The following is a 13,032-nucleotide window of genomic DNA, read 5'->3' as shown; positions in this document are numbered from 1 at the left end:
TGTTTGTTTTTCCCTTTGAATCCAACAGTTTGAGTTTAAATGATAACTTGATATTAGCGACCTCTTTCGAAAATATACCAGCAAGCAACGAAAAGTACAAAAAGGATAATAACAAAACGGACGACAGCTGTTTTTCCTTAGATTTAAACAACCACATACAAACATGTGTCTGTGATAGATCCACAGCTGAGTTACTGTCACGTGGCAGATCGACTCCATGATCACAACAAAATTTCGTTGAATTTATATGTTATTAAATCGAATGTCAATCAAGAGTCTTTCCAATCCATCTTTATCCATCCTTTTGTATATAATTAGCATCATATTTACTCTATTCATGAATAATTGGGTAGTACCAGTTGAACATATACAAGTGACGGCAATTTTGCAAGTATTTACACATTTATTTTTTTTAAACAAAATTGAATTTTATATGTTTTGAGGGAAAAAAAATTAAAGAAAAAACTCATTCGATTTTCTTATAGTTACTTCATTAACATTGGAGAATGTTTTTCGGTTTGGAAAAGATGGACGAACGTTCAGCGTTGTATTTTGTATGATTAGTTTAGTGACAACATTAATGTTTTCATTTATAAGTGTAAGGGATGTGCAAGAAAAGGGATGGCAATTTTATATGAAACACTTGCCTTTCAATATTTCCATTTAAATGGATTAGTTGGTTTACTCAATTAAATATTAAAAAAAACAGGGAACCCCACAATGTGGATGTATATAAATATGTGAGCATTTGAAAAATTTATGTTCATCGATTGCCAATTGGTAAATATATATGTAATAGTAGCAGCTAATTATTTTGTTTGCAGTGTGACATAAATATATTCAAGACTTTCTCAATGAATATAAGAGCATTTAACGTTGGTCGAATGATTATCATGTACATCCAGATTGTATGTTTATTCTTTTTAATCCCTATCCGATTTGTGCTATGCTGTCAAGGGATTTACTTTATTTTGAGTATGTAGAATATTTTATTGTTTTTACTTATTTGTTTTTCATCCCCATCACTATGTTACTAATGTTTAAAATACAAGGCCGTAGCCAGCTCGAAATGTCCGGGGGCGCTCAAAAATTAATCATGAGCGCAGAAGTAATGAAGACTAAAAAAGCTAATTTTATAGGTTTTTATCGTAGCATTATCTTCTAGCCTATATAATTGGAATTTTTAAAATCAAAATCAATAACTCCAATTTAATATAATTTGAAGATATTCATATATATATCCTATTTAAAACCAATTATTTATTGCTCAAAGAGAATAGACATTTTTTCCGAGTTTTCTGGTGTTTCTTTTTCTCTGATTTATCAAAACTATTTATGTGTTTGTAATGTATTTTATCCATTTTGACATGATTACAACATAACCTCACTTCTTTGAATTGAATGAGACTTTGATGCGAAATAAAAAATGTTGTGTACAATGTTTGGAGCAGATTTTTTGTGTTTGAATTATCCTTGTACGAATTTATCAGTAAACAAAAAATCTGCCTTAAAGCTTGAACGAAAAGTGAAGCGATTTTTATTCTTGTTATCGGCGTGCAGATATTGTGATTAAAGGTGTCAACGAACACGAACAGTTCGAAAAAAAGTCGAATTTTGTTCGTTCGTTCGTTCGTGGGCGCTTCAAAAATTGACGAACGTTCGTTCGTTTGTTCGGAAATTTTCCACGAACAAACGAACACGAACATCGCACTGTTCGAAATTCATACAAAAATTCGAACGTTCGGAAAATTTACGAACACACGAACAATTTTCCACTGTTCGAACCTTTTCATTGATTTTCGAACGTTCGGGGAAATTTTTTTCATCTTCACAAGGAATATTTTGAGCTCAACTCAATTTAATCGTTGCAACGATTGGCCACACACTCGCACGGAGGTAAAACATTGCTGTTTTTTTTTCACTTTTTTTCAAAATTTTAAAGCAGAATATTGTTCTAATATCTAATGGGTTTGCTTTGGCAAACAATGTTATTTAAAAATACACATGTGCCGAGCTATCTCAATCGATCACTGTAATCGTTGCAACGATTGCCAAACAGCAATGTTTTACCTCCGTGCGAGTGTGTGGCCAATCGTTGCAACGATTAAATTGAGTTGAGCTCAAAATATTCCTTGTGAAGATGGAAAAATTTTCCCCGAACGTTCGAAAATCAATGAAAAGGTTCGAACAACGAAAAATCATCAAATGAAGATAAAACAAATTGATATTTTGAATATTGGCCTTAATGTGCACCTACAATTCCATTATCTGACATGAAGCTTGTATAGTAAGTACTTTGTTCAACAGCTCTTGGTCTAAAATTGACCATTTTTGGTGGACTCATTAACATATTTCGGAAACACCTGCACTCTTGATATTTTGTGCATAGTTTCTACAACGTTTCAATAGTAAATCACAGAGGTTTTATCAAAAAATATTCATGAATTTCAAAAATATAGCAATTTGAATTTGCACTGTGTGAAAAATGATCAAATTTGTATGAAGATTAAAACAGATCAAATTCAAATTGATATATTTTTTAAATACGTGAATATTTTTTGATGAAACCCCTGTGATTTACTATTGAAACGTTGTAGAAACTATGCACAAAATATCAAGAGTGCAGGTGTTTCCGAAATATGTTAATGAGTCCACCAAAACTGGTCAATTTGTATGAAAAATACCTAGTGGTTCCAAACTTTTGCACGGTAGTGTATCACTGAAAGCTGCCATTCAGGAAATGTTGACTTCATTCGATTTCGATTCCATCAAAGTTTGAATAAATAAATATAAGTATCAAATGTAAAAAATGTTAATTAATTTTAATCCTAATAATCCAAACATAATTTATTGAAATCAAAATCGAAATACATCTAAAAAAAATATTGAACCGGTTTTTCAAATCCACTTTTCCCGATGAAAATACTAAATAGATGATTGAAAAACATATGTATTTAGTTGTGTTAATACATCAAACAAAAAGGTAAATTGACTCCTCTTTTGGAAATTTGCACTTCATCATTTGACGCTAGCGACATCTACCGAAAACATCCTAGATGAAGAACAGTGGAAAAGGGTAATGGGAAAACGACCGTTTACACAACTATTATAATCTCTTGATATAATGAAAGAAAAAAACAATTGCAATCGACAAAAAATAATAAATATTTGGTTCTAAAAATGTATATGTATGGACTAGTAACTTAGTTAGTTGTGTGATCGTTCGTGCAGTCATTTCTCTCCTCATTGGACAGAAAATGAAATGATAAAATGGAAAAAAAATAATCCTTATATTGTTCCCTGAGTAATGTGGTCATAATTTGTATAGTAATTTAAATAGTAGATCTCAACCATTGTACAACTAGATGTAAGCATGAAGAAACCGAATAAATAATGATAATAATCCGTCAGAAGTTGTAACTACCTATGGTTATGGGGTAGTGCGCGAACCAAACATATTAAGACGTTGTGATGCAAAGTATATGTCATCTAAGCCACCAAATCAGGCAGTGTTCTTCATGACCGGTGGAGATACGCCGAATGGTGAAATTGTTGAACCACCTGGCGATCCTAGCGGACCGGTTGTCTCAGAAACATATGGCAAAATCATGAAATCATGGGCATAAACCAGGGTGTAAATGGAACGTCACTACCCAGCACCAATCAGGTCATATTGCAAAACACTAATAAGCGTACGCAATGAACTAAACAGTTCCCTGATTCAATCCAAAATCCAAAATCCAAATGGAACGTCAACAGGTGGTCGCGGACTATTTCTTCCCATTTTCCTCTTTCTTGATTTTATCAATGATCCAAAGGTAGATTGAATATAATGAACTTATCCTAACATTCCTTTTAATTTCATCGCTAAACTTATTGCAGAGCGTGACGGCGAAGAAGTAATGTGCTTTTATTTGCACGTGTCCTCATTGCATGTTATTTACTATCCATTTCTTTTACTTGTTTTTGTTTCGAATGAGGGTTTTTATGCGGTGAGAAATTCGTTTCTTGCTGTCATTTTTCCCTGTCATTCCATTTCAAAGTTAAATAAACAATATATAAATGCGAATATATGAGAAAAGTACATTTAATTTTATTTTCAATTGATCGTTGCGCAGTTATACGATTATCGTGGTTAGATAGGGTTGTTGACAAACTTATAAGCTCTATTTACATGTAATTTATCCACTGATTTGTGCAAAGAAATCGAACGAAAATGTGTGAAATAACGAGAGAACGTGTGTTTTATGCAAATGTCTTACATGATTTCGAGGGTAAAAATGGGATTGGCCAAAACCGCCAGTTTATAGGCGAAATGTAAACTATTTTAATGTTTCTGAAGACATAGGAGACATATACTTCATGCAATGTTCTTAAAAATTTCAAGATATTCATTTTTGCTTGAGAAAATGGCCTCCTATTTCTCACCAGGAACGCATATATGATTCCCATGTAACTAAGCGCATTTGGCTAATCCCATTTTTATAATCAACAACACATATTTATGTACATGATGAGCCTTCATCACGAATTGAACAAAAAAGTACCCTTAAAGTAAATTCATATCATCACTGTGCACTCCAGCATCACATGAACAAAATTCCTCTGGTGCACACGTAGAGCCGTTATTTTTTTCATTCCATCTGAACAAACACAAAAGTGGTGTGTTGAGCTAAAGCCGTTTTCGAAAATGATTATTCGTTTATTGTGCGACGTTTCACTCTTATTAGGAGCATCATCAGGCTGGAGAACAAAAATGTACACAAAAAACATTGAGTGTGTGTTGAAACAATTGACAACAGCCGAAAATAACCAAATTACAAACCAGTTACATCTGAATTTAAAATGTTTTCGAACGTATTCCATTTTTTTCTATCAATTTCCACATATTGTATCAGCTACACGTGTCCATCAAAGGAATTTTGTTATTGAGCTTCATTTAGTGTCTGAATATGATTACACTATGCAACAACAAGAAACAACCACAGAGAAGAGAACTTATTTCCAATGTTTTTTGGGCCCACTAAATCCAAATCTGGCGTTAGTTTGTCCTGGCACGTCAAGTTTCCAAGATACGTTCATTGCGGTTTCCATATCAGATTAGGATTAGGTGGGCCACACCTTGGAAATGAGTCTCCTCTTTTTTGGGGGAATTTTTTTTCGAATTTTGTTGCATAGTGTTAGTATACCTCAATTCATAAATTCCATAACTGAAAAATACTACAATTCATCAATTATACGTTGGAGTGCACGTGTCAGCTATTGGTAGATGAATGGTATAAAAGAGGCGCCACCGCATAGGGAAGACCAACCGAATTCAAAGTATCTCTTCTCAAATTATCATTGTGCAACAGGTTAAAACTCTGTTTCGTTGGCAAATTAAAATGAATCTACTGCACGGTTTGTTTTTGGTGCTATTCATCGTTGAATTTTCGGTAAGTTTTTTCTATTCCTTTATCATTTTCACTTTTATCCAATAAAATACGATATTTCTGTAAAACTGAAAGTACACATGAAATTTCTTTTTCTAGGAACTTCAAGGAAAACGTAAGACAAATTTTGTTTTCGTACACGCTTTTTATGATTCCAAGAGATTTTTCATTTTAAAATTTCAACTATTTTCTCTAATGAACAGATGGCTTTTTCTCGCAAGCTCTTTCTAAGGGCGAAGTAATTGAAAACATGCCACAGGCAAAGTTTGTGGCTGGAATCCATACCCCTGCAAGTAAGTCTGCTTTAGAATCATTTTCATTTTTTTTCGTGTGAATTTTTGTCCGAAAAATTCAAATATTCTATCAATTTTGCTAGGGGCTGACCATGACCACGCTTCAGTTAATTGAAAATAATGCTGGATTTTATAATTTTGTTCAAACAATATATTATTTACAACTGTGATATTTTTCGAACTTTCTCCAGAAACGATTCGCTGCAAATGATAACTTTCAATTGTGCGTTGTCAGTTTACTGTCAGAAAATTCATCACATTGTGGTGGTCAAAAGTATCGTTCATAGTGGATTATAGATTTAGTCAAATATTTGAGTCAACAAACATGGTATTAATACTGAATGATAGAAACGAATTTTTTAGATGAAGAATTCGTGGTTTCTCCCTAGCAATTTTGTGTGTGTGTGTTCATTTTTTCTTCAAATATTATTGCTTGTACTGAGAATGAAACGATTTTATTACAAAATATTTGCATGAATACAAAGACCATCCAAATGATCCCAATCGAAAATTTATGAGTAAGTGTACCGCATTTATTCTGTCAAAAACGGAAATTATCACGAATGCCCATTGTGTGGCTGGCGCTCCATATGTTTATGTGGTAGCTGGTACGAAAGTTGCATCAGACGAAAATCAAAAAATCAAAATCAAAGTCGAAAAAGAGAACATTGCATGGCACCCTCATTATAGTCGTTTAATTTTTGGTGCATTTGATATTGCCAAAGTTACACTGAAAACGCCGTTAGAATTCAGCGATACCGTTGGCAGTATTGAACTCGTGGACAAGGATTACAAATTGAATGACCCATCAGAAGTGGTCACTGCCTATGGATATGGCGTGCTGAACAACATCGGACCAATGATATTGAGGCGTTGCGATGCGAACTATATATCTGATGCCAACACATCTAAACTAAGTCAGACTTTGTACTTTACCACTGGCGAAGCTAGGAACGATGGCAAAATTATTACACCTGGCGATTCGGGTGGACCAGTCGTTTCAAAAACAAATGGCAAAATAGTGGGGATAATAGTGGGTATAAATGGAACAGGAGATGGTCGCGGAGCGTTCCTTCCAATTACTCTATTTCTTGATTTTATTCGTGACCCAAAGGTATCTAATCACAATGCCCCAAAGTTCATTCTCAACAAAGCAAACAAAATCAATTTTTACTTTTATTTCAGAGCGTGAAATCACTTCCACCTCCGCTTGCACCTAACGAAGCTAAATTTATAGCCGATATAATGGCACCGGCAAGTAAGTGTGCATTCGAAATTCGAACTAAATCAAACCGTTTTTAACGTCCATTTTTTTTTTTTTAAATAGAGGAGAAGCAAAAGTGGATATTTTTTATGATTCATAAACATGAATATTCATTCTGAGATGTTTTTCTATTACAGAATTTGTTACTGCTTACAAACCAGATTATGACGATGCCGACGAAGATCTTGAGCTAAAATTTAATGCAATCATTTTGTCGAAAACGGAGATTTTGACCTGTGCACATAATGTGCACGGCGCTTCATATGTCTATGTAATCGTTAATAAACTATCAAGCAATCCGACAAAAATCAAAGTCACCAAAGACCAAATAGAAATTCATCAGAAATACGCATTGTCGGGATTCGCATTTGACGTTGCCAAGATTACACTTAAAGAACCGTTGCAGTTCAACGACAACGTCGGCAGCATCGATTTGGTGGACAAAAATTACAAATTGAATGACCCATCCGAATTGGTCACTGTCTATGGTGATATGACATTGGATGGAACGATGAGAACGAGGCGTTATGATACAAAGTATTTGAATGGCGCCATTTGCAAACCGGAATATGGCGCTGCATTTGATGCAAATCATTTGATGTGTTACACTTTAGATGAAAGCATGGGAACTCCCTTTACGTTTGGAGGACCAATCATTTCGAAAAAGAATAACAAACTCGTGGGCATGACCATATTTCGTTCGCGTGGTAAGCCAGTTATTTTTCAACCGATTGCATCGTTGCTTAATTAGATCCGGAAGCCAAAGGTGGGACGTAATCAAAGAAGAAGAATATAGGCTTGAAGAAAGGGGTTTTAAGCGCTTGAAAAAGCTGAATTCCGTCTCTTTTTTTGCCCCTGTCATTTGATGTTCAACAAAAGAACCGAATAAATTTGAAAATTTGAGAAAAATGCATTTTAGTTTTCATTCTCCCATGCACAGTTACGTGATTATCTGAAATAATTGCGATATATATTACAACGAGGTTTTTATACATATTTCCTATGTAGTAGAACTGCCAGTTGAACGTTCATGAACGGTTCATGTTCAAAAATATTGTTATATTCATGTTCATGTTCGTTTGAGTTCATGTTCAGTTTTCTTAAAACTGTTCACGTTCAGTTCAAGTTGGTTCAGATTTGATTCAGAAAATACTCCAATTCTACTGAATAGGAACAAATTGAAACACGCATTTGCGAACATATAATGCACTCAACAAAATCCGTCGCACAGAAAGCAGTTGTGCAGCCGTGCTGTTTGCACATAGGACTTTTTCGCATACACATCGTCGTTCATCGTGTTTCATACAAACGAAATCAGCACACAGACACACGCGTGTATACGTGTTTGTATGCGCCGAACACTCAAAGCCGAGTTCCGTACGAAGCATGGCTACAGTGATGGAATGAATTACTAGAGAGCGTTCGGCACATAAGAAACACGATGAACGGACGATGTGTATGCGAAAAAGTCCGATGTGTAAACAGCACGGCTGCACAACTGCTTTCTGTGCGACGGATTTTGTTGAGCAGTATTTTCAATGTACATACATTCTTCACAGACTAAAACTAAGCGATATATTTAGGTATGAAATATTGAGGAATTTTCGACATCATCTTTTGACCGACGAAATTTTCTAATTTGCACATTTTAAACATGGAATTGGACTCAATGAGTTCAGTTGCCTCCAAGAAACTCATTCAATCCATCAAGCCGTCATAAACGAGTGTATTTCAAAATTTTGTAGAAAGAAAGTTGAGTCAATTTTTTTCCCAATATGAATGATTTTCGATTTCAACTTTTGAACGACAACAGTTTTGTTCGGCGTATCTTAGCTATGAGATTGATTTCAATGTGTTCAAGTAGACTTCAGAAACTCATTCAATTTATCAAACTATGAAAAATGGTTCGATTTGAAAATTTCGTTGGAAAATGTGTTGAATGTGTTTTGCCTTATATGAAGGAATTTTTGATTCATAGGCACGACATGAGCGAACAGCACTGATGTACTGCTTACAGCACCGAGTACTCCCGCAGTGGTGAGAAACTAAAACATACCAATCACCAATATTGATGTTCACGATCATCAAATTGTTCATACTAAATTTTATCCACTTTAGGCACTCATAACTGCTCATAACTGCTCATAACTGCTCATAACCACTCATAAAAATAAAATTCTTGATTATTAGAATCACATATCAAGTTTACATGCTAACAAAAAATCAAATCGGGAAAATTAAAAGTAAATTCGGCAATTCGACGAATTACCGAACGTTTTTTGTGTTTTCGGCAAAATATCGAACTATCAACAATGTTGTCGAAATTCCCTCACATCGGATTCCATTTTCATAGGAATTCAATACTGCCATTGATGCAATTCACATAGTAAATTATCTGAATTTATCAAAATATCCGATCGAACAAATGCAGAAAGACCAATTTGGAGTAAACGAAAAATGTAAACAGGAACGAACTGTCGTTTAAAACGGAAACTTTACGGATCATTTTGTTTTGAAAACAAGTCAGACTCATAACGGTTTTGTTTGTGGCGATGGTAGCGATTCAAGCGGCATATGATGGCACATGATAGCCTTTTAAATTTTATAACAAATGTTATGTTTCGAATATTTTAACCACAGAATTGGATTCAATGAGTGCAGTTGGCCCTTAGAAATCCATTGAATTCATTGAACTCTCAAAAACGAGTAGATTTGGAAATTTCACTGAACACAAATTGAATCGACTTTTTTCTCTATATGATCAATTTCCGACATTAACTTTTGCCTGATGAATTTTTTTTTCGTACCTTTGTGGTACAAATATGAATCTATTTCAATAATTCGTGAAAAAAATTCAGAAAATGAATCGAATATCAGAGAAAAAATTGAAATGATTCAGTCACGCTCAATGGAATGCTATGGATCCATTTTAACCATGAAACAGTCGCGGTATAGACTATTTAAAAATTTTAATATCATAAAATTTGGTATTTGTCGTTCTAAGACACAAAAGATTGAAATAATATCTCACAATAATTTAAAATCAATCACGCATGCACTGTTTTATGATTGGAGTGAGTTTATAGCATTCTATTGAACATGATTGAATCATTTTTCTGATATAAAGTTTCCGAATTACAAACAAATTGCAATCTGAAAGTCGATAAATTTTGCTCTCGTATAAAAATGACTGAATTTTTTCTTCACGAAATATTGAAATAAATTCATATTCGGTATTTTTATGAACTGAATGAGTTTGTATGGTCCAATTGAACATAGTGGATCCTTTTTTACCACAAAAATAATAAAAACAAAAAAATTTCGTCAGTCAAAAGTGATGTTGAAAATTCATCAAAAGGGAAAAACTCGATAGACTTTTTTTCCAACAAAATTTTGGAGTTCACTTGTTTTTGATAGTTCAATGAATTCAATGGATTTCTAAGGGCCAACTGCACTCATTGAATCCAATTCTGTGGTTAGAATATTGAAATCAAAGATTTTGTCAATCAAAAAGTGATGTCGAAAATGTCTCATATAGAGAACAAAATCGATTCAAACAATTTTCAGTGAAATTTTCAATTCTTCTCGTTTTTGATAATTTATTGAATATCCGAGGTATGCCTGAACACAACAAAACCACTTCCACGGTTAATATGTCGAAAACAAAAAAATTGTCCTTTCGAAATTTGGAAACGAAAATCATATTAGGATGCAATTGACTCAAATTTGTTTCAACAAAGTTTTGAAATACATTCATTTATGACGGTTTGATGGATTGAATGAGTTTCTAGAGGCGAACTAAACTCGTTGACACTAATGCCATGTGTAAAATGTGTAAAACAGAAAAGTCGCAGGTCAAAAGTTGATGTCAAAAATTTCCTATACAAGGGGAACAAATCAATTCAATTTTTTCATCAACGAAATTTTCAGACCGACCAATATATTTGGTAGTTTAATGAACTGAATGAATTTCCATGGGCCAACTGGATTTATTGAATCGGTTTCAGTTTTTAATCCAGACATTTTCGATAGTTTTATTTTAAAATTCAAAATTTCTCACATTTTTAGGAAATTGTAGCTTCTCAATGCAGTTTTCATATAATCAATTCATAAATCACATTCTGAGCGTCATATTAAATTATTTGTTTTTCCTATATATTTCTAGAGCTCGAACAAATGCTGTTATTATATTTGCTTTATATATTTTCAGTTTTTAACCTTAAAATATCGCTTAGTTCTAGTCTGTTAAACGTGCATTTATAGAAAATATTTCATCCATTGCATGAAATCTTTTTTGAAGACACATTTCATGCAGGCATTGTATTGAGTCCGTATTCATGCTTGCATGGATAAGCTATACTGTCTGTTTCAGGCAAACATGCGTTGCATTACTGTGTAGTCACACTTGCCGTCAAATATACGCACTCGACTGTGTTGTGGATTTGTCATCCAGTAGCCATTGCATGTATGTGGATTACTGAATTAGTGCGTACATCAACAATAGCCGTTTGAGCGTTCGCATAACAAATAACTCATTGCAGTTTTGAGATAATTTCGCCCGAAAGTAGTTGAAACCGCTATATTCAGTCTGGGTAATATTACTCACTAAAACACAACTACTGGAAAGAGTTCTAGATGGAGTTAGATGTTATATTAATGTCATATTCTCTGAACGATGGAAAGTAATAAGATTGTAATGAGCTAGGTAATGAGTATCTTATTACTTTTGGTGCAAAAAAAAATTTCCACCCATTTTGCGATTTATTTTCCAATTCTCAGCCCGAATCGAGTGGAATCGAGTTCTCAAAATTCGAAGTAGGCGAACCATCAGAAGTAGTACGGCAAAATACCAAATTGCCGTAGTAATTTTTTCATTGGAGGTAAAATGTTGAATTACCACTAATTTTTTATTCGGTAGGTAAATTTTAATTCAGTGGAAAAAAGCCGCTAATAGGGAATTTGAAGAGTAATAAAGCACACCATATCCGCGAAAAACGCGATTTTTATGTTATAATTTTTCGTGTAACTGATAAGAGATAACAAGCTGGTGTCTTCAGGAATGTTGTAGAGCTCAACTCTTTCTATAGCTTTGCTGAAGACAGATTTCCCCTAACTCTTATCAGTTACGCGAAAAATGACAAGTAAAAAATCCGTATTTTTCGCGGTCATCTGCGGTTTTTCGCGTATTTTGCGCAACTGATAAGAGATAAGAGATATCTGTCTGGGACAAAATTGTAAAACGGGACAAGTACTACAATATTTTTGAAGATTTAATCTCCTTATCTCTTATCAATTATGCGGAAAACCGCGAAAAACGCGATTTTTATGTTATCATTTTTCGCGTAACTGATAAGAGATGACAAGTTAAAGTCTTCGGGAATGTTGTAGAACTCAATCTGTTCTACAACTTTGCTGAAGACAGATATCTCTTATCTCTTATCAGTCCATTAAAAAATTAGATACAAAAAATACGCGTCTTCCGCGTTTTTTGCATATTTCGCGGAACTGATAAGAGATAACGGAATAGTGTTTATGGAAATATTGTAGTACTTGACATGTTCTATAACTTTGCTCAAGACACAAATCTTTTATCTCTTATCACACTCTGGTTTTCATACAAAAATGCACTTTGGGCACTCAGGCACCCGATTCACGTATAGCGCATCACACATGCTTATGCACATATGTGATGACGTAGTATGCGTATGTGAGTATGTTAGCGCAATTCATGTAGTCAAATGTTCAACAAATCGAACCATCTTTGTGTAAATCATTTATGATGTAAAATGATAAAGATATAAGTGTTTAAAGTTGATTTTGGGCACTCAGTGCCCGATTCACGGTTCTAAGGTTAAAATATCCAAATATTGACAATTAAAAAGTCGCGTGTATAGAGTTTTCAGTCTTTATTCTGTAATCGCACTGTTTTTGTTGAGCAAAGCAATTTCTCAATGTGTTTTGTGTAGCTACTAGCGTTTGTCGATTGACAAATCGTGAGCACTTTCAGGTTTTCTTACATTTGAAATTAAACCGAAAATGAAAA

The 13,032-nt window shown here is 33.9% G+C and overlaps 1 protein-coding gene across 1 annotated transcript; it reads left to right on the top strand.

Annotated features, from left to right (window-relative positions):
• Positions 1–5,902: 5,902 nt before the first annotated feature.
• Positions 5,903–7,740, top strand: LOC129574798 (uncharacterized). The gene is made up of 3 exons (XM_055457264.1): positions 5,903–6,839; positions 6,911–6,983; positions 7,127–7,740. The coding sequence occupies exons 1-3, from the start codon at positions 6,240–6,242 to the stop codon at positions 7,738–7,740; spliced, it is 1,287 nt and encodes a 428-aa protein (XP_055313239.1). The 5' UTR covers positions 5,903–6,239.
• The last annotated feature ends 5,292 nt before the right edge of the window (positions 7,741–13,032 follow it).

The sequence above is a fragment of the Sitodiplosis mosellana genome, unplaced genomic scaffold (genome assembly GCF_009176505.1).
Source record: "Sitodiplosis mosellana isolate CC-2019 unplaced genomic scaffold, AAFC_SMos_1.0 Smas_scaffold_6165, whole genome shotgun sequence".
Lineage (NCBI taxonomy): Eukaryota > Metazoa > Arthropoda > Insecta > Diptera > Cecidomyiidae > Sitodiplosis > Sitodiplosis mosellana.
The sequence above is the reverse complement of the archived record's forward strand: the minus strand, read 5'-3'. Positions and strand labels throughout refer to the sequence as shown.